At 34.8% G+C, this 23,734-nt stretch overlaps 1 protein-coding gene across 9 annotated transcripts in view; it reads right to left on the reverse strand.

Annotated features, from left to right (window-relative positions):
- Positions 1 to 23,734, reverse strand: part of pard3aa (par-3 family cell polarity regulator alpha, a) — a 647,780-nt gene that overhangs the window by 131,977 nt on the left and 492,069 nt on the right. For 4 of the 9 annotated variants that reach the window (XM_087309010.1, XM_087309009.1, XM_087309012.1 and 1 more), the window contains one exon: positions 7,604 to 7,876. In XM_087309010.1, coding sequence (XP_087165136.1) covers positions 7,604 to 7,876 — 273 coding nt within the window. Of the gene's footprint in view, positions 1 to 5,014; positions 7,877 to 23,734 lie in introns of those variants that run through there. The other 5 variants (XR_015524633.1, XR_015524632.1, XR_015524636.1 and 2 more) reach the window with 4 other exon arrangements.

A 23,734-nucleotide genomic window follows, 5' to 3' on the forward strand; every position in this document is an offset into this window, starting at 1 on the left:
TGTTATTGTCAATAAAAAAATAAAAATAACTAAATAAAATATATAAATAAAATAAAAAAATATAATTATAAAAAATGTAACAAATAAGTATAAAAATAATGAAAATTAAATGTATAAATTAAATAATTAATAAAAAATATTATATATATATATATATATATATATATACATACAAAATTAAAAAATACAAATATATTTATGAATAAACAAATTAAATAAATAAATAGAAAACATAATTAAATAAAATAAATAAATAAATAATATTTCAATAAACAGTAATCTATTTGTTTGTGGGCTTAAATATATTTATCAATCAATTTAAAAATAAATAATTAATTAATCAAAAATATAAAAATAAGTAAAGAAATAAATTAAAAATATATTTATAAATAGATAATATTAAAAATAATAGCCAGTAATCTATTTGTTTGTGGGCTTGAATATGTTTATAATTAAATGTATAAATAATTATTAATTAAATAAAAAATAAATAAAACTATAAAAATAAGTAAATAAATAAATTAAAAATATATTTATAAATAAATAGTATTAATAATAATAGACAGTAATCTATTTGTTTGTGGGCTTTTTCTTATCTTCAGTAAGAACAGCTGGCAGAAAAAGGGCCCGGATGTTTATGAAACATTTATGATGATTATTCATTTGTTATTTATTATTCTTGAAATTATTGTAATGTCACATCTATTATGTAAATAATTCGTACATACATGACTTATTGCATTAATATTCATACTTATTATACTGGATAGTTAAATATGTCTAGTTTATACTTTTTTGGCAGATGAAGAAAAAACCCGAACATGTTTTATGTTAATTAAGAAAGATTATTTTGGTGTATCTGCTGATGCTTTTGGCTGTAAAAATGCCATTCTCTAGTGTTTCTCTAAAAAGGACAGATTTTCCACCACAGAATGACTGCTTCTTAGTTATGAAATACGCTGCTTTCCACCAAGCCAACCCGAGGTGCTGAAATATAATTGGCTAAACTGGCAGTGGGCGGGTTATAGAGACCTAAACAAAGACAGACATTCCAACCCCGAACCCAAATTTCAAAGCAGAATAACTCACTTAAGCATCGTTTGTCAGATAAACAAGCATGTTCACTCAGCATTTGCAAACATATTATAATTTTTATGCTTTAGAAGTGTCAAAAAACATACTTACAGCACCTTGAAACCAGTAAATAAATACCAAAAAGGAATTAATATTACAACAACTTCTACTATATAACATATACAACATAACATACAGAACACTGGCCTCCTTACACTCTCTGTGGCCACATGGTGTGTGTGTCTGTCAGTGTGTGTCAGTGGGGGATCTCCTGACAGCGGGTGTCGTCCTGCTGGGAGAACAGCAGATGCCAACATAATAATCCCCTTTTCCAGTGCACCCTGGGAAAGGTCAGACGCCTGGAGTGACAGATGTCAATCACTGCTTCACAAGCCAATTAACCAGAGCCTTAATGAACCCGCGGAGAGTCATCACTGAGAACCACCAGCTAACCATTACACAACCTCTGAAGCAAAACACTCCACGCTTACATACAAAGATGCAAATTAAATTCATGCACAAAATATTGCATTAAACACTTGCGAATAATGCAGCGTTTCCATCCAACGAGACCAAGAGAACAACATTGAGACTTACTGAAAAACTGGCGACAAATATCAAAAGAAAAAGAAAAACAGAAGTTGCTGTGATACAAGAAGGCCTTTGTTTATATATAATAACTTACTTGCTTCTTAGAACACGTAGACATATCATATCATATCATATCATATCATATATCATATCACAGTCACATCACCATCGAGAAGCTTGCACTTCTTGAAAGATTTGCACATTCTGCTGATGTTTTGGATGGTTGTCACTTCTTTCTGCTATATAACATTAAAAAATGTTCTGATCTCATCGTTCACCCAAACATACCTGTCACTTTCTGACATTTTTGTTATTACATGCTCTGTTGATGCAAAATCGCATGACTTTTTTTTTTTATGCTCACACTGGAATTTATTCTGTTAATGTGTTTACATCGTAGTTTATGCACATTTTGTCCTATTAGACAAAAAAGTTATCCTACTCAGTTGTGTGCATAATTTTTTGTATGTATTGTATGCGCATTATTATTATTATTATTATTATTATTATTATAGAATTTTATATTAATTTTATTCTATATTTCAAAATATTGAAATTAATAATAATAACAATAACAATAAAATCATTATCATCAACAACAACAAAAATAATAATAATTATTATTATTATTAATTATAATATTATTATTATTATTATTGCTGTTGTTGTTGCTGTTATTATTAGTATATGTCTTATAAATTATTATTATTGTTATTATTATTCTTTTGGAGCACAATTTTTTTATTGGAACACATTATGTAAGAAAATTAATAATAATAACAATAAAATCAACAACAACATCAACAACAACAAAAAATGAAATAATAATAATAATAATTTATAATAATAATAATTATTATTGTTCTTTTAGAACAAAATCTTTCATTGGAACACATAATATTAGAAAAATAAATATTTAAATAAATAATTATAACAATAACAATAACAATAAAAACAACAACAACAACAACAACAACAATAATAATAATAATAATTATTATTATTATTATTATTATATTATTATTATTATTATATGTATTATTGTTATTGTTGTTGTTGTTATTATTATTATTATTATTATTATTATTATTGTTGTTGCTATTAACAAAACAAAAGCACAAAGACTTGAGTCATCAGACACCTGAGAACTTTCAGGTAATATACTTCTTCTATAGCTCAAAAAACAAAGATAAAGAAAATAGTTTCTATACACAACAACAAATAGAGGTCAGTGTCCTGCTCCATATATTATATATAAATGTCTGTAAATCTAAAATGTCTGTAGGTGTCAAGTTCACATCATCAGAACATGAAGGAACAAAATTTAAAGAAACTTCTCAACTGCTCAGAGAAACTCCAACACCTGCAACTTGTTTAAAGCTTTGCTGGTGAACGCCAAACAAAAGACAACTTTTAGCATCCAGAAACAATTGAAACACACAATAGATGTGCCTTAAGGCCAAACAGTCTAAAGAGCCTGACGATTGATTCTTCCTGTCCTCAAGAACATGTGAAAAAATAGTGTTTATTATTAACACCACCTGCTACTCACTTCCACAATGTGCTGGATATTTATATGTCCCACTCCAATGTCCTGAAATTCCTTGTGAAAAAAACCCAAGTGCACATAATTGCATTGAATGTGCACTGATAATATATTTATTCGTTTTCCTTAGACTTAGTCCAGCACATGTTTTACACAGCGGAAGCTCTTCCAGCTGCCACCCAGTACTGAGAAACACCCATGCAGACTCATTCACACCCATACACTACGACCACTGAAAGTATAGTATGCTTCGAATTTAAAACTGGTTGCTGAGAAGTGATAACATACTGATACATGACATAACTTCGTCATATGTTTAATCTTTAAGTGTCAAAAATAGCTCTTGCAAAATGTCAAACATGTTTTTCTCAAATCTCACACACTGATGTGCCATTAATAAACATTAATATTTACACATATTGACAAATCACTGCGGCATGAAAAATTGATCACTGAAGGATCACACGTCTAAATTTATTTAGATTTTTCTCTTCAGAGTATTATCGATGTTGTTTTGTTAGCAGTAAATATGTAGGTTTCATAACGCAGTGCTTCTTTTGATCAATGCTGAGTTGCAAAGTCTAAGAAGTGTAATTAAACTCCATTCATCCCATAGGGGTTATAACACCAGTCCTGCTCAGATTATACTGTAAGTTATGACAAACTTCATGCAATGATCTACACTACCTGACAAAAGTCTTGTCGCCTATTTAAGTTTTAGGAACAGTAAATAATAACTGGACTTCTAGTTGATCATTAGGTATCAGAAGTGGCTCATATGAAAGGCAAAGGCCTCTAGATTTTGCTTATTTGAGCACAATACAACATGATCATGCCTTGATTATTAATGATTTCATTATGACAGTAAAGTCTGACTCTGCTTAGACTAAAGTCTCGTCACTGAACAGAAATAATGTCCAGTATAGAATATAAAGTCCTGCTGTTGTGGAGACAGAATGAATATTGTGTCTGACTCCATCATAAGCTTGCAGGACTGCATCCATACATCTCTGACATGACTCAAATCACTGATTAATAAAGTCATCTGGAATGGCAAAGAAAGCCTTCAGCAGGACTCCCAGAGTTCATCAAGACTCATCTTCAACGCCTCCTCCTCCATCTTACCCCAGACATGCTCAATAATGTTCATGTCTGGCGACTGGGCTGGCCAATCCTGGAGCATCTTGATCTTCTTTGCTCTCAGGAGTTTTGATGTGGAGGCTGAAGTATGAGAAGGAGCGCTATCCTGCTGGAGAATTGTCCCTCTCCTGTGGTTTGTAATGTAATGGGCAGCACAAATGTCTCGATACCTCAGACTGTTGATGTTGCCATCCACTCTGCAGATCTCTCGCACGCCCCCATACTGAATGAACCCCCAAACCATGACTTCTCCTTCACCAATCTTGACTGATTTCTGTGAGAACATTGCGGGTTCCAGTAGGTCTTCTGCAGTATTTGTGATGATTGGGATGCAGATCAACAGATGATTCAGTGACAATTATTTGTTGCTCTTACAATTGGGATCAACACAAGACTTTTTTTCAGGTAGTGTATAAGAAATTAACTTTCTATCAAAAAAACAAAATGCACAAAATAATGTTTAATGAATTTTGATAGAGTTAAAGTAGTATTAGCATGGTTAAAATTACAATTAGACTGCTTATAAATGTCTAAAAGAACAATTATTCAGCTCCAAACAGAGCTAGAATACAGATATTGAATGCATTTTGTTTAAATGTCAAACTATACTTTTAACTGTAATGTGTTAATCAACATTGCAATTAAAGTGAATAATAAATAGTATTTTTGTATAACAGTATGTGTAAAGTGTGCTTTTTTCCATAAGGGTCAAGAGAAAACATGACAACAGGAGGGGAAAACTGCATACTAAATCACTCTGCACTATAAAGTTGCTTCCTCTTAACAACCCAGATGAGTTTACAGGGATTCAGCGCACGTCTATGAGAAAGCTGGCCTGAATCTGACATGATCCGTGATAATAAAGGAGACCGCTGGTTATTAAATTTCCCCATCCAGAGAATTATCAATGATTTACCTCTGCTATAAAAGCAGCGGTCGGGACGCAGGTGAGAAATCTGATCACACTGTTTGTTTGACTTTCATTTTTTTGTTTTGCTCATACTACAAAGGGTGGATGAAAGCAGCTTTTCATTTATAAAACTTCCAGACACAAGCGAACGTAAAGCGAAAAGAAAACACGCTCAGTTCGTTAGCAGAGAAACGTCCTTTTCTCACAACATGAAAGAAGCTTCAGACGTGATGCTGCCCTTCACCTCATCTAACCTTAAAAAGGTGCAGAAATCTGACAGCTGGCAGCGGACACAAACACAATCCAGCTGGAATTATGCAAAAGCTTCGGAAACACACAGCCAAGGTTGAGTCCTCGCAGTCAAGAACATGTCAGGCACGTTATTGTACTGATTCATCAGCCGAGTGTTACTGAAATGGCCTGAAAAACACTCAAGTCTAAGACGTAAACATCACGACACAAACACTCTAACCTTACTTTACAAAGCCAGAGTTTAAAGTTTCTCTTCTGCTCAACAAAGCTGTGTTTATTTGATTCAAAATACTATAAGAATGGCTGTGAAATAGTACTGCTATTTAAAATACTGATGCGATACTTCGATCTTTCAATTTGTCTAACCAAGGACAACATGCTAGCAACATTATAACAGAATGCTAAACCACACTAACAGAATGGCCTAACACACTAACAGAATGCTAAAAGATGATATCAAAATGCTAAAACTAACCCTAACAGAATGCTAAAAACAAGTAGCATGCTAAAACAAACTAACATAATGCTAAAACATTCTAACAGGATGCTAAAACATGATATCAAAATGCTAAATCTAACCCTAAGACAATGCTAAAACATACTAACTTAACGAACAAACCACACTAACAAAGCAGTACCACACTAACATAATGCTAAAACTAACCCTAGCCCAAACAGAATGCTAAAACATAATTTTAGAACGCTAAAACAGACTAACAGCCCTGCTGAAAAAAACAGATAAACCAGCCTAAGATGGTTAGCTGGTTTTAGAGGGATTTTGGCCATTTCCAGGCTGGGATACGACCAGCTAAAACCAGCTTTGACTAAACTAGCCAGACTGGGAGTCCAGCCAAAACCAGCTACAGTATGTCCAGCTTAAACTAGGCTGGTCAAGATGGTTTTAGCTGGTCATTTCCCAGCTAACTCCAACAGAATGCTAAAACTAACCCTAACCCCAACAGAATGCTACAACTAACCCAAACAGAATGCTAAAGCTAACCCTAACCTAACTTCAACGGAATGCTAAAGCTAACCCCAACCCCAACAGAATGCTAAAACATGATATCAGAATGCTAAAACTAAACCTAACCCCAACAGAATGCTAAAACTTATCCTAACCCCAACAGAATGCTAAAACTTATCCTAACCCCAACAGAAAGCTACAACATAATATCAGAATGCTAAAACTAACCCCAACAGAATGCTACAACATACAAACAGAATGCTACAACATACAAACAGAATGCTAAAACATACCAACAGAATGCTAAAACATACCAACAGAATGCTAAAATATGCTAACAGAATGCTAAAAAAATAATATCAAAATACTAAAACCCATCACAATCCCCACAGAATGCTAAAACACAATATCAGAATGCTAATGCTAACCCTAGCCCTAACAGAATGCTATACCATACCAACAAAATTCTACAACATAATATCAGAAGGCTAAAACTAATCCTAACCCAATAACAGAATGCTAAAACATAATACCAGTTGCTAAAACTAACCCTAACCTTAACCTATTTACCGTGTGCACTTAACATGCCTAACGGACACATCGAGCAGGGGCGGAGTCCAACATTATACCAATCCAATTGACCGTATTCTACAATGCGCTTGTTTTACAACTTCCGATTCAGTTGCCTATGGGAGAAATGATGACTATGGATAATAAACGGCAGAAAACCATCAACCTACTCGCTCCACAAACAAGTGCTGGCATGACTGTACATAAAAAGTAGAATAATATAATAAGAAATGATCAGTTTGCAACATCAAGCGGCAGAACGAGCTGTTTTTAACCTCTAAAAATGAATGGAAGTGAAGGAGAGCGGAAGTCTCAAGCCAAAAGGATTTAAATGTCTGCGCTCACTCGTACGTGGAGAATAAGGTGAATACATTTATACCCAAATGTAGTCAGTCACTACACTTCTCTTATTCCCACACTATACTCATGTTTTACCCTTAAATGCCATTTAATTTAGGGCATCATGTATGAGAGTACAAATTTCCTGTAAAATATTTGAATAAAAATCCCAAATGAGCCTTAGTAAATAAATCGGCCTTTAGCATCAGGCGCTTACCTGTCTGCAGGGGCCGTCCGGTTGCTGCGGGGCTTGTTGACCTGGGCGTACAGGGTCTCAAGGGCCAGCGGTGGCTCTCTGGGGCCCAACGGACGCTCCTGTCCTGGTGTGAGGCTCAGATCTAGACTGCTGTCCAGAGACGAGTCTAGAGAGCCGATGCCGGCGTAGGTGTGCTCCTCGTCTGAGCTCAGCGGCCGGCTGAAGTCCTGGATCTCTGCATACTCGCGCTCTTTGGCCTGACGCTCCCGCAGCTCGCGTGTCTTTGCCTGAATCCTGCAAACAAACACAACATAAATGACTTTTTAAAATACGTCCTAAAATAAAACTGTTTTTGGAAAAGCATTTATTATTATTATAAATATGAATATTATTATTAGTAGTAGTAGTAGTAGTAGCAATTTTTAAATATTATAAATGTTTAATGTAAATGTTTTAAATATTTTAGTTTTTTGTGGGGAAGTTTGAAGCAGCCATACACAAAAACAGTTGCCAATTACAAAAAATTTACTAAAATAAAATCAATCAAAAATTGAATAGTGATTATTATTATTATTTATTTATTATTATAATTAGCATTATTGTTATTATTTTTATAATAATAATAATAATTATTATTATTATAATAATTATAATTATAATTATTGTTATTGTTATTAATATTAGAAAGACACTTCATTTCATTAAAAACAAATATTATTGCTGGTGGTGGTATTAATCCGACTTATTAAAAATGCATTTGTAGATATTTAAACATTAAATTTAAATTAATTAATATGTTTTAGCATATATGTTGGTGATTCAATAAATCATGCAAAAATCTTAATTATTTGTTTGAAAAAAATATTATTACTATTATTTTAAATATACAGTTGAAGTCAGAATTATATATATATATATATATATATATATATATATATATATATATATATTGTAATTTATTTAAGTGTTTAAAATATTTTAGTGTTTTTTTGGGGAGGCTTGAAGTAAAAAATACTAAACAAAAAAAAGTTGCCATAAACAAAAATATGACTAAAATAAAATCAATCTAAAATGTATTACTATAATAATAATAATATTATTAATATAACTATTATTATTATTATTATTATATATATATATATATATATATATATATATATATATATATATATATATATATATATATATATATATATATATATATATATATATATATATATATATATATATATATATATATTTGTACAGCGCTTTACTAAAGGTGCACATTTTTTCCACTGCAAACAAAATAAGTTATTATATACAGGCATAGTTATAGTATATAGTTGATGTGTACATGTTTAATGAAGTGCATTTGTGTAATAAGTGTATGTGTTGTCCTCAAAGTCCTTATTATTATTATTATTATTATTATTAGTAGTAGTAGTAGTAGTAGTAGTAGTAGTAGTAGTAGTAGTAGTAGTAGTAGTAATTTAATGACATATTTATAGAAATGTTTAAAATATTTTTGTATTTTGGTGGGGTGGTAAAGTTGCCGGAAACAAAAATATAAGTAAAATATAATAAATCTAAAATTGAATACTGATTATTATTGTTGTTGCTGATCTTCTTATTATTAATAATATTTTTATTTTGGTAACTGAATTAAATGTAAAAATGTTTAAAATATTTTAGTATTTTTGTGGGGAGAATCAAAGTAAAAATACGTCTTCATTTATTTATTATTTTTATTTAATTTTTTAAAAGTATTGCTTTAGGTTATCCACACACACACATACAGTACACAAGACACAAATATGAAAATGTGCTGATGCTGATTTGCCAGTGTTTCCCAGCCGATTAGCGTGAGTCATAAACGTGTGCAGTGAATTGGATTTGGAGCAGCGGAGGCCGACAGAAAGAGCGTCAGTGCGACTCTAATTCTATTAGTCTGACAGAGAGAAAACGCTCATTGTGGCTAAATTAGATCACTCTTATATGAGAATATGAGGAATCTCTCAGTCTCTCTGTCAGAGAAAACCCTCAGCTCAACTCCTCCCGCCGTAGCTGTCAATCAAACAGAGGCTGTCGGGGTCAAAGGTCAGCAGGTTCAGACCTCATGAACCTCTGAGAAATGCTCAGGTCTGCTGATGAGCATCTGGATCTGATGAGACACAGAAAAACACCACAGGAGGCTTTTCACACCAACTTTAACATCTCCTGGACCATTCCTGAGGATCTGCTTTTCCTCACGGACACTTACACACACACACACACAAACACTCACTGAGAAACACTGTTCACTCACTTCCTCTTAATGTGGAAGACTTATTGGTAGCGTTTACGAATGGAGTGTGTGTGTGTGTGTGTGTGTTGTGTTTGTCTGTGGATGTACTGTGTTTGAGCGTGTGTGGACCTACGCATACGTGTCTTTGTGTTTATATGCATTTGTGTGTGGATTTGTGTATGTTCGTCTGTAAGTATGCTTGTGTGTGCATGTGTGAGACATGCTTTGTCCTCCAGTTTAATGACGCTCTTTAATTTAATTTATGTTCATTAAATTTATTTTTTATTTTAATTCGAATTTTTTAATTTAATTTATTTTAATTTAATATGGTTTATTTTAATTTAATTGGTTTTGTTTTAATTTATTTTAATTTAAATTGGTTTAACTTAATTTAATTTAAATTTATTTTAGTTTTTATTTTATTTTAATTAGGTTTATCTTGATTTAATTTAATTTAATTTATTTTATTTTAATTTAATTTTACTTATTTTAATGTAATTTGGTTTTATTTAATTTTAGTAATTTAATTTAATAAATTTTTTTTAATTAATTTACCTTATTTGAATTTATTCAATTTTATTTTAATGTAGTTTATTTTATTTTAATTTAATTTATTTATTTTAAATTAATTTCGTTCATTTTAATTTAGTATAATTTATTTAAATTCAATTTAGTTTATTTTAATTCATTTCAAATTAATTGAATTAATTTAATTTAGGTTATTTTATTTTATTTTATTTTCATTTAGCTTTTTTTTTTTAATTCATTAAAATTCCATAAACAAATCAGGGTATTTTTCCCATTAATTATTTTTTAAACCTGAACATTCAGTCTTAGATTGTTTCTTTAAACTTTGTTTTTAATTTTCTTCCAACCCAATGCTACTATTGTGCGCAATTTCACTTCTATTAACATACTTACAACTTACAACTTGTTTTATTAGTTTTATTTAAGCAAACAACAGTGAGTGATGATGATCATAATCAATAAATATTAACAATGACCAATAATATGTATCAGTATAACCAAAGCAACCATTAAAAGAACTTCAGCAACTTTGTTTAATCAGCATTTATTTTATATTATTATAATATTATTCATATTATATTGAAAAGTGCTGCATTCAGTCAGAAGTCATGACTACATGTTTATTAACAAACAAGCAGCATTCAGTAATTATCTGTAATTCTGAGGGCAGAAAAGGACTCTGCTCTCCAAACTTGACATGAATTACTCAGATTGACATTATGTGCTAGTCATTATGTGTGTGTTGAACTATGACCATAACTGTGTATGTGTGCGTGTGTGTGTGTGTGTGCGTGTGTGTGTGTGTGTGTGTGTGTGTCAGCTAAACCGTTCCACAATTCCCTCGTCCACCTTTAGTTCATTACACAATTAATGGTCCAGAGTGCAGTTAATGCAGGACACAGAAACAGCACACTGAACACATTATTACTGATGCTCTTTACTTCTTCTCTCTTTTTCTCCCTCTTTCTCTCTCTCTTTATATTAATACCATGATAACTATAAAACTGGTGCAGAACAAAATATACAAAATATGACCAATGAGAACACTAAAATGAAAAGGTAAACTTAACTTAATGAGTGTTTAATATTCATATGTCATGTATTAGACCTCAAATAAACTCACATGTTTAAGTCTGCCACAGTTCAGCAAACTTTAATAATAAAGAGCACACATAACAGCTGAAAGACAAGCGCAGCACACCTCAGCGAGTCACATGACACACAAAACTGATGCTAAAAGAGGAAGAGAAAAGAGAGAAAACACTCTCAAAATATTAACAAGAGGGATGAAGACGCTCCCGCTGAGACTCCATCAAACAACAAAGCAAATCCCTCTATGTGACTTTGTGGGCTCAAAGCTAATTAGTGTAGATTGCTACTTTGTGTATGTGTGTGTGTGTGTGTGTGTGTGCAGAAATATAGATGTTTGTCTGTCAAGATGAGACATATTTAAGTATAAACGCTGCTTATCTTCATCTGAACAAGAGAAGTCCAGTTTGATGTTATGATAATCTCACATTAGTGTTGTTTCGTGCATCATTTGTGTATGCATGTGTGCGCGCGCCTGTGCGCATGTTTGTGTGTGTGGAATTACTGAATGTGTGTGTATGTGCATGCGTGTGTGTGTGTGCATTTGTGTACGCATGTAAGTGTGTGTGTTTCACTATACATGTTTGTGTGCATATGCATTTGTGTATGTGTATATGCATGTTTGTTTGTGTGTGTGTGTGTGTGTGTGTGTGTGTGTGTGTGTGTGTGTGTGCATCTCTGTGTGTATATGTACATATGTGTGATTTTTTTTGTTTGTATGTTTGCTTGTTTATGTGTGTGTGCATCTGTACATGTGCATTTGTCTCCGTGTGTATATGTGCATATTTGTGTGTGTGTGTGTGTGTGTGTGTGTGTGTGTGTGTGTGTGTGTATATATATATATATATATATATATATATATATATATATATGTCTGTGTTTGTTTGTGTGTCTGCGTGTGTGTGTGAACTAAACAGAAAATTGAGTGTGTGTTAGTGTACTGTGCATGCATTTGTGTATGTGTGTGCGCATATCAGCATGCATGTGTATACAATGTGTGTGCAATTTCTTTTAATGTGTGTGTTTGTGCGTACCTGTGTGTATAAGTGCATTTGTGTGTGTTTTTGTGTGTCTGTACAGGTGCATTTGTGTCCCTGCGTATATGTGTTTGTTTGTTGGTTTGTGTGTCTGTATATATTAATATGGATTTGTGAGTTTGTATGCATGTATGTGCGCGCATTTGTGTATTGGTGTGCATGCATTTTTGTTTGTTTGTGTGTCTGTGTGTGCATGTGCATTTATGTGTATACTATGTGTGTGCTTTATTCTTGTATGTGTGTGTGTTTGTGCATACCTGTGTGTATATGTGCCTTTGTGTGTCTGTACGTGTGCATTTGTGTGTCCATATATTTATTTGTGAGTTTGCATGCATGTGTGTGTGTGTGCGTTTGTGTATTGTGTCTGTATTTGTGTATGTGTGCATGCACGTTTGTTTATGTGTGTTTGTGGGTGTGCATTTGTGCATGTATGTGTATACTATGTGTGTGTGTGCCTTCTTTGCATGTGTGCTTGTGTGTGTATGTTTGTGTTTGTGCATACCTGTGTGTTTATATGTGCATCTGGTGTAACTGTTGTGTGCTTTTTGTGCATTTGCATGTACGACCCTGCACGCATGTTTGTTTATGTGTGTGTGTGTGCATTTGTACATGCATGTGTAAACTGTGTGTGTGTGTGTGTGTGCTTTTTTTGTATGTGTGTGTGTTTGTGCATACCTGTGTGTATATGTGTGCTTATATGACAGTATGTGTGTTCGTGTGTATATGTGTGTGTTTGTTTGTGTGTGTGTATGTGTGTGTGTGCTCATTTGTGTATTGGTGTGCATTTGTGTATGTGTGCATGCATGTTTGTTTGTTTATGTGTGTATTTGAGCATGTATGTGTATACTATGTGTGTGTGTGTGTGTCAGTGTGCTTTCTTTGTATGGGTTTGTCTGTGTTTGTGGATACCTGTGTGTGTATATGTGCATTTAAGTGCGCTTGTGTGCAACTGTTGTGTGCTTTTCTGCATTTGTGTGTGTGCCCCTGCATGTATGTGCATGTTTGTTTGTTTGTCTGTGTATAAATATCTATTTGTGTGTGTGTGTGTGTGTGCGTGTGTGTGTGTTGCACAGCAGAAATAAAGATGTGTGTGTGTGTGTCATGATGAAATATCTGACTCTAATTGCTGCTTGTCTGCATCTGAACAAGAGAAAGAGAGTGTTGAACTAATTAAGAGTTTGATGTTGTGATAATCTCACATCTATCCAGTGTCGGTGTGTGTGTGTGTGTGTGTGTGTGTTTGTGAGTGAGGCCGTTATGGCAACGTATGGGTCGTCATGGCAGATCTAGGTTTGTTTCTAGGTAACAGGAGAACTCAGAGAAACAAAACTCAGATCTACAAGTTGTCATGATTCAAAAGCAGCTCATTAGACACGATCTATCCTCAGAGTAACGCCACGCTGAGTGATTTATTTATAGCGCATCTATCTGCAGCGCGGCCAGGCGTGCGGTATGTGGTCACAGTGTTGGTTCTGTGGAGGCGATCAGTCATTGATCACAGCCTCATATAAACTGCAGACAAGGAGACAAGCAGAGACTGATCAACTCTGGAGAAGTTTGGAAGTGAACTGTAATGTGTGTGTGTGTGTTTGCATGTGTGTGTGCGCGCTCGTATATGTGTGTGCATGTGCATGTGTGTGTTTGTGTATGTGTCTGTGTGCATGTCCATGTGTGTGTTTGTGTATGTGTCTGTGTGCATGTGCATGTTTGTGTATGTGTCTGTGTGCATGTGTGTGTTTGTGTATGTGTCTGTGTGTGCATGTGCATGTTTGTGTATATGTCTGTGTGCATGTGTGTGTTTGTGTATGTGTCTGTGTGTGCATGTGCATTTGTGTATGTGTCTGTGTGCATGTGCATGTGTGTGTTTGTGTATGTGTCTGTGTGCATGTGTGTGTTTGTGTATATGTCTGTGTGCATGTGTGTGTTTGTGTATGTGTCTGTGTGTGCATGTGCATTTGTGTATGTGTCTGTGTGCATGTCCATGTGTGTGTTTGTGTATGTGTCTGTGTGCATGTGCATGTTTGTGTATGTGTCTGTGTGCATGTGTGTGTTTGTGTATGTGTCTGTGTGTGCATGTGCATGTTTGTGTATATGTCTGTGTGCATGTGTGTGTTTGTGTATGTGTCTGTGTGTGCATGTGCATTTGTGTATGTGTCTGTGTGCATGTGCATGTGTGTGTTTGTGTATGTGTCTGTGTGCATGTGTGTGTTTGTGTATGTGTCTGTGTGCATGTGCATGTGTGTATTTGTGTATGTGTCTGTGTGCATGTGTGTGTTTGTGTATGCGTCTGTGTGTGCATGTGCATTTGTGTATGTGTCTGTGTGCATGTGCATGTGTGTGTTTGTGTATGTGTCTGTGTGCATGTGTGTGTTTGTGTATGTGTCTGTGTGCATGTGCATGTGTGTATTTGTGTATGTGTCTGTGTGCATGTGTGTGTTTGTGTATGCGTCTGTGTGTGCATGTGCATTTGTGTATGTGTCTGTGTGCATGTGCATGTGTGTGTTTGTGTATGTGTCTGTGTGCATGTGTGTGTTTGTGTATGTGCCTGTGTGCATGTGCATGTTTGTGTATGTGTCTGTGTGCATGTGTGTGTTTATGTATGTGTCTGTGTGTGCATGTGCATTTGTGTATGTGTCTGTGTGCATGTGCATGTGTGTGTTTGTGTATGTGTCTGTGTGTGCATGTGCATTTGCGTATGTGTCTGTGTGTGCATGTATATTCGTGTATGTGTGTGTGCATGTGCATTTGTGTGTTTGTGTGTATGTGTGTGCGTTTGGGTATGAGTCTGTGTGCAATTACCTATGTGTATGTGAAAATGTGCATGTGTGTGTGCGCGTCTGTGTGTGCGTGTACATGAGTGTATGAGTATCTGTGCATTTGTGTGTGTGTATTTATGTGTGTTTGTATGTGTGCATGCATTTGTGTGTGTGTGTGGATTTGTTATGTGTGTGTATTCATGTGTGTTTGTATGTGTGTATGCATTTATGTACTTGTATGTGTGTGTATGTGCTTTCTTTGTATGTATGTGTGTGTGTGTGCTCACGGCCTCATATAATCAGCAGATAAGGAAATCAGCAGAGACTGATGAACTGAGTGGCAGAAGTTTGTCAGTGAACTGTAATGTTTCTTCAGCGATGCGAGAGAGATCACACTCCGGCCGCCTGCAGTCCTTCCTCTCCTCGCTGAATAAATCACACTGTTTATCTCACGACGCATACGCCAAATTCCAGACTGACACCGCCAAAGCCGTCCTCCATATGCCTAACAATGTTTAATTGAGTTTGGAGAGAGATTCGCATCGATGTCCGCGAGGCACGTCTCACTCTGCGATCACTCGCTTTTAATCGTAAATAAGACAACATGCCAATAACCATCTGTGTTACTTGTTAAAGCACATGATGAGGGAGTGTTTCTTTTCCTGTAGTGTGAAACGTATCTGCTTGTTCTTATATGAATGATCGGCAAAGTCACGAAGATCTGCCTAAAACACATACAGAAAGTTATTCTCACTAGGGTTGGGTCAAAAGACGATCATCATCATCCATCGCCATCACGTTGCTGAGCCGGCATCGCATTTCCCTGCCCCGGCCCTGTCGCAGCAGCAATCCGCTCTCGAAAAACACACACTCAGGTCCTGTTTGCAGTAATACGTCTTAGTTTTAAAATGCCAAATTTAGAACGAAAACAATCCACGTCCACACTGGCGTTAACCAAGCATTTCTGAACAGCTTTCCTTCCACAGTATACCACTGAAAACGCACATCACGTGACCACACACTATCATGCGCTGCAGTGTACGCGCACGTCTGAGCTCCAGGCAGTCAGCGGGAGCTTCGAGCACAAAAGCCCAGAGAGCAGTGCATGTCAGACAGTTGATCAAGGATGTACCGCTAGATGGCGTCTCACTATAGTTATTAAAGGTGATCTTTAATTTATCTGACGACTCTTCGGTCTTTTGAATCTATCAGGTAGCGTGTCACAGCGTCAGTACACTGCTTCAGTCTTTCACTCTTACGCTTCTACTTAGTAATTTTAGTGTACACCTCTACTGTTACTGTTGGTTGTGCAACTTTTTTACCGACCGTGGACGTCATTATAACGACACAGATCACTCTGCCTATTCATGCCAGAGTCCTGCGGAAAAAGTGACTGGCAGGTGGTCGTTTGTGTGTAGATTGTCTTTATTTATTTATGATTTGGTCATGGGTAAAACAAAGACCATGCGGGTCAGATAGTTGAAACGGTAGGCCACAAATAATTAATCCGTTATGAATTAATGAATTATTCATAAATAATTAAATTACCTCCGCCTATGACGACGATCCCAGCGTCCAATACGATGTTTCACATTAGACATCGTACGATACCAAACTGGTAGACTTCGCCCAATTCTAATGCTTACAAACACATACAGTGTAAGTCAAAATTATTAGCCTCGTGTGATTTTTTTTATTTATTTATCCAATATTTCCCAAATGATGCTGAACAGATTCAGGAATTTTTCACAGTATTTCCAATAATATTTGTTCTTCTGGAGAAAGTCTTATTTGTTTTCTTTTGTCTAGAATAAAAGCAGTTTGAAATTGTTTTAAAAGCATTTTAAGGTTAATGTTATTAGCCCGCCTTTGAGCTATTTTTGTTTTCAATTGTCTACAGAACAAACCATGGGCCTCGCTAAACCCCATTTACTGAGGCTCATGCCCCAGTAGAAATCGCCAGTGCCCCAGTAAATGCTTTAAGATACTAATAATATTTTCTAATGTAATATTTAATTATTAAAGAGAGAGATAAAGAGAGAGAGATGGAGAGAGAGAGGAAGATATTAATAGGAAGCTAATATTATTGTATTTATGCATATACATTTATTTACAAAATTATTAAACTTATGATGAACTTATTATTAAACAAAATTAAACTTATGATAACGGTCCAAAAACCAGTACACTCAAATGTATATGTTATAAAAAATATTAAATACAATTAAAAAAAAGAGGAAAAATCAAGAGAAGCAAAAAAAAGGAAATATTTTGTTGAAATTTTGTAGTTTGTAATTCATTTTTGCAATATTTTGCTTGAGTTTAATTGTATTATCTTTCAATTTCTAAATATGTTTGTTGACTAAAATATTATTTTAATAAATATATCTGTTTCGTAAATCTGTTGTTTAAATGCACCAAAATACACTGCCTATATTCATTTTCAAAATGGGCTGTACTCAATTCTTTTGAGCACTGTGCATATACACACTGTAAAACCCAACAGTCAACTTTATCAAATAAAATGAGTGTAGTTAACTTAAAATGCACTGAAAGTTAACTCTACTCATCTGAAGAGTTTTGAACTCAGTGTTGAAGGTGATGAGTAAATTAAATAACTCACTACTTTAACTTAAATGGAGCAAGTTTACAGCACTCATTAGGATTAGTTTTTGCTACGGGAAGCAAGGAAATGTTCACAGTATGTCTGATAATATTTGTTCTTCTGGAGAAAGTCTAATTTGTTTTATTTCGGCCAGAATAAAAGCAGTTTTTAATTTTTAAAAAAATATTTAAAGGTCAATATTATTAGCCCCTTTATGTGAGATTTTGTTCACTAGTCCACAGAACAGAAATTGGGGAAAATAAACAGGGGGGCTAATAAGTCTGACTTCAACTGTATGTGTGTATATATATATATATATATATATATATATATATATATATATATTTATTTATTTATTTTTGAGGGGGCTTTATGTCTAGCAATGCTCTTAAAACAAACCATAGTTCAATGACTTGCCTAATTACCCTAATTTGTCCTAACCCTAAAAATCAACCTAGTTAAGTCTTTAAATTGCACTTAAAAATATTAAATAAATTGTTTACTGATACAGTGAACCGCCTTCTGCTGGACTGACTTCGTAACTTTGCAGAAATACTACAGATAAAGGAAGCTGAATGTGTAAACAGCATAACAAGACCCTTAAAGCTCGTCTGGTGCACCCAATAAGCTAAATCATGACCTTTTGAAATCTCCTGATTAGCATTCCCTCGCGACAAATGGAAAAAGTACAAGTAAACTATCAGACCGCCGTCCGACCAAAAGCACACACCGCTGCCGGAGGAATATAAATGTAATTACAAATATAATCTGGTCCACAATCAGTCCTGTGATCTGCCTTTGAACTCTGCAAGCTAATTGGTCCAGTCAAAGACTCCGCAACATAATGAGCTCGTTTGACAAAGCGGAACGACAATGCTAATTATTTTGTAACAAAATTACTGCCACAATGAGAGGGGAAAGATCAGCTGCGATTATGAGCAACACACATTACTGCGTCCAAAAAAAAAAAAAAAGTGAAATGTTGGAAAATATATTGAAAGCCCGAAGGCGAACTCAGGCAGAGTTAATGGAAAAAGAGTTGCACAAATCAGTGACGGAAAATCAATTAATAAATCAAGTTTATAAGGTAAGCATAGGAACACACAGAAAACACATGACAGCTGTTACACTAAAGCACATCTATACTAAAGCACAAATAAAAGACTACAACGTGCAAAGGTAAACAAGTAGATGTTGTTATTATATCAAAATTAACTTGCATTGTTGTATTATATTTAGTAAATAAAGATAACAAAGATTTGAATATTTTACTAAGTACATGTAATTTATTGTATATGAGTAGTTATCCTGGGAATAATATTTCTAAAGGAGCTGTTGACATGGAATTGAAGCAGATTTTGGTAAAAACCCAAATAATGCAAACATAAAAATTAAACAAAAATAAAATATGACATATGAGTTCTGTGTAATAAGAATAAAATGACTCGAGGAGAAATTGCTGAACTACTGAACCATATTTAATACTTTAAAACAAAGGTGCTGGCAGCTTAAATATGCCTCTCATAAGGAGAATGAAGTCACATGCAGTGCTCAAGAGTGCATTTCTCACAGACTTCCACACGGTGTCAAAATCTTGATGGTTCTGTGGGTCTCGTTTATCAAATCTGAGCTTTATTCTGTATTCTCTATTGGATTTGGTTCAGGTGATTGGCTGGGCCATTCTACAGCTTGATTTTCTTTCTCTGAAAGCATCTGAGAGTCTCTTTGGCTGTGTTTTGGATTATTGTCTTGCTGAAATGTCCACCCTGGTTTCATCTTCATCCTCCTGATAATGTAGATGTCGGACTGAAGCAGCTGATATTCATTTACACTAAGGAAGGGCAATGGGTTGCTGAAGACCTACTGAGAGATTTCAGCTGCTGTCTGGGCTTTCATTGCCGGGAATACAGCTCCCTTTCTTCATTTGTTCACTATTTTTTCCCTGCGTCATTTTATTTTATTATACACAACTTCATTTGTAAACTAATCAGTACTGTTTTCATTGCATAAATGGATTTCTTTGGTTGTTACCAACATCTGGTGAAAATTTTAAGCCAACGTCACCTTTAGAAATATTTTTACTGAGGGTTTTTAAACTCTCCGTGCTTGATTTTCTTTTTTGATTTTCTTTTTAGTTTACACGATTATGCCATCAAACTGTTGTATAAATGCAATATCACACTTGTAGCTATTATGGCTGTATATCAGCACTGGTGGGACACTAAGACACAACACACACCTTCCGTGTGCTGATATACAGCCATATATATATATATATCTTTATTGGTTGTTTTAGTTACTATTAATGATAAAGCTATAATTGAGAATCAGGATAAATATAAAATAAACATTGTTTTTTTTAATGGGCATGGAAACAAAGCATAAAAAAAGGAAAACAAAACAAAAACAAAGCAAAATAAAACATAAAATAAATATTCAATATAATATAATGCGTTGTCTAAAGTTCTAAAATTATTGTAACCAACAAATGGAACAAATTAAAGCTAAACAAAAATATTAAAACAAAAACAACAAGCACATAAATGCAACTGAAAACTAAAATAAACTCAAATATCAGTTACTCGATACTCCCTACTTATCCTGTTCCACAACAGCACAGCATACAATACTGAAGATTTTAATAGCATCACTGCAGAATGATATCTAGACTCATATGAGATTAAATTAACACATAGAAGCTGATATACAGCAGATCTTTTTGGCAAAGAATTTGCGAATGAAGCAGGATTTAATTGTATTCTCAATTCCCAGAGCACCGCAAACCTTAAAAACTCATGCCAGGGGCTAAAAACAAGAGGAAGTTAGCTGAGATAACCACCGTATATTACAACAGAGCCATGTCTCTGAGCTTAAACCGTATCGGGAACCCAAACAATCCCCAGGAAGAAGACTGGACGGGAAATCTGAGCAGAAACAGAGGTGGGCTAGTCACTGATTAGCTGCTAATGTAAGCTAATAGCTAACCTCGTCTACTTCAATAGAGACGCCGGATGAGAAGCACTCAAGGTGCTCAATGACTTTTAAAGGGATAGTTCATTCAGTCATTCATTTTTATTTAGCTTAGTCGCCACAGCGGAATGAACCGCCAACTATTCCAGAATATGATATATGCAGTGGATGCCCTTCCAGCTGCAACCTAGTACTAGGTAACAGCCATCCACACTCCCATTCACACACACACACTCACACACTGCGGCCAATTTTTAGTTTCTCCAATTCCCTTATAGTGCATGTGTTTGGACTGTGGGGAAACCGGAGCACCCGGAGGAAAACCACATCAAAAAAAAAAAAAAAAAGGTTGCTATTCCGGTTCATGCGGACTTAAAGAACAATTCATTAAATACAAATATTTTACATTAAAACACAATACATTAAAAAAAAATTATTTTTAAGAGCATAATGTTTGCATTGGCTATTTCTGCTCTGTCTACAAATACATGCAGCCTGATTAGCCCAGTGTAAATACACAGAGGAGGATGAAAGAGACTGATGTATCTCTTTTTTTCAGACGTGGTTATGTTGCCCACACACTTCTTCCCATGCACATGCAATAATGGCCCCCCTGCCATGGTGGTCCGCTCAGTCACATTACATATGGTGGACAGGGCTGCACGCATGCAACAGGCATAAACTAAAGGCCTCATAATGGTCAGTGTGTTTTTGCAGAAACACAGACTGACTGAAACCCTTGATGAGGGATGAAGCATTCGGTTTGTTGAGGACTAACGAAGGATGGGAGGTTTTGAAGGAGGGGGGGGGGGGGACACAGCTGCTTACAATTTACTCGATTGTGACTAAAACAAATGCCACTGATGGCAACACTTCATCAACTTCACTCCAAATCACGCCTGCGAGCTCCAGTGCAGTTCTGCGTATTTTTACCCCATATTTTCTCTCCTATACGTGATACAGTGGCCCCCCTGAAAAAAGATGGAAGTACGAATGTTGATTAATCAGAGCCAGCTGGATTCAAGGTCATCTGGTCCTCAAATTCAAGAGAAACCAGATTACTATAATAGGAGTAAAAGAAAATATTCTCGTGCTATTTCATTTTAAACCTAATTCTGTCCTTGAAAAAGATGCATGGGGTATTTGCCATTAAAGGGCTCCTATTATCCTTTTTTTTACTACAATTTCAGCCTCCTGCTGTTTGAGCATGAAAAAAAAGTTGTAAAGCCCATTTCTCTTTTGTTTCTCTTTTCTCGTTTTTAATTTAACTCAAACCACTCCATTGCAGTCCTGAGTTTATCCCTTATTTAGATACACCTAATTTGAATAATTATTTCATATTTTGAATGCAGTTATTTTAATGAAATAATTCAATAAACATATTTATGTATGCATATTTATTTAATAATAAAGTATTAATAAATAATAAACAACATATACATTGTTTTAAAAATCATTTAAGCTATTAAAACCTTAAACAGTGTGTTGTCTACAATGCTTCACAGATCTGATAAACACTGTAAACACTTACATGATGAAAAAGCCATAAAAAACTATATATATATATATATATATATATATATATATATATATATATATATATATATATATATATATATATATATATATATATATATATATATATATATATATATATATATATATTATTTTCCCAAGTGTATAGAACTACTGTAAGAAATTATCAGCATTTGGTACAGACTTGAACTGACTCAATCTAATCCTGTTTATATGAAATGAACCTGCTCCTACGCAGGCTTGAGCTACCAGAACTGTTTCTATGACAACAAGTCTCAGATGAGTTTTGAAGAACTTAACGATCCTGTATCATGTCAAATCATAAATAACCAAATCCAGCTAATTGAGTTATTCACGTATGAAGAACGGACCCTAGCTTTTAGTTAGTCAATGGTGCTGTCTACTTCAGTGACCTTAAAATAGCAACACGCCAACAATGCGCCTTAATACACCTGCTTTTCAGACCAGCACACCCATGGGTGCACATATAAGCACAAATATATTTGCTATTTAAACAAAGTAGACTTGAAACGAATTCATGTGCAGAGCTGAATCTAGCAAAATACCTATTTTTTTGCATCTGACGCCACATTGCACCGGGTGCATGATAAAACCCATGGAGTGCTCTCGCTTTTCCCCATATATTAGGGACACCTGAGAGTTAAATTACATTTTGTAACACGTTTTTTTAAAATGTATTATACTTTTATGAAATTCTGGGAGGCTTTCTTAAAGATTTGATTTTAGACACCAAAATATGAATTTTTGGGAAAGTGTGGAAAAGTCTAGCGTGATTAAATCTACTCTATGCTCCACACACACATATTTTATTATAACATTTCCCCTTATAATACCTACGAATAAAAAAAACAATGACAGAATTGAAATATTTGGCTGAAAATTTCCATTAACATCACCAAGTCCGTCAGCCAAGAAGCTCTCCTCATAAACGCCTTCAGTGAGAATGAAGTCATCCAGCGGTGTGTATGCGTTAAACAGCGCCGCAGATGAATTTCATAAACATCCTTGAGGGTCAGGTGTGCTAAAAAGCAGCCCGTGCCCTCCCTGCCAGGAATAGATAGGCTAATGGTGGCGCGTTATGAAAATTAATCTGGCCAACCTTTGCGCTGCCTTCTCCTTCTGGATCACTAAAAGCCCCTGTCAAAACGTCAAGAGGAATTAGCCATGGCTGCGCTTGGCCGCGGCCCATCTCCAGTGCTCTTCCCGGAGCCCGCGGCTGGACACGTCACCTCCAATAGCCATCAGCGCCACCTATCACCCCATCCATAATTTCATAAGTGTGTAGAAATGGCCTCTTATAATCAATCAAAGCTCAAATGTGTGTGTGTGTGTGTGTGTGTGGGG

The sequence above is a fragment of the Danio rerio genome, chromosome 24 (genome assembly GCF_052040795.2).
Source record: "Danio rerio strain M-AB ecotype USA chromosome 24, GRCz13ab, whole genome shotgun sequence".
Lineage (NCBI taxonomy): Eukaryota > Metazoa > Chordata > Actinopteri > Cypriniformes > Danionidae > Danio > Danio rerio.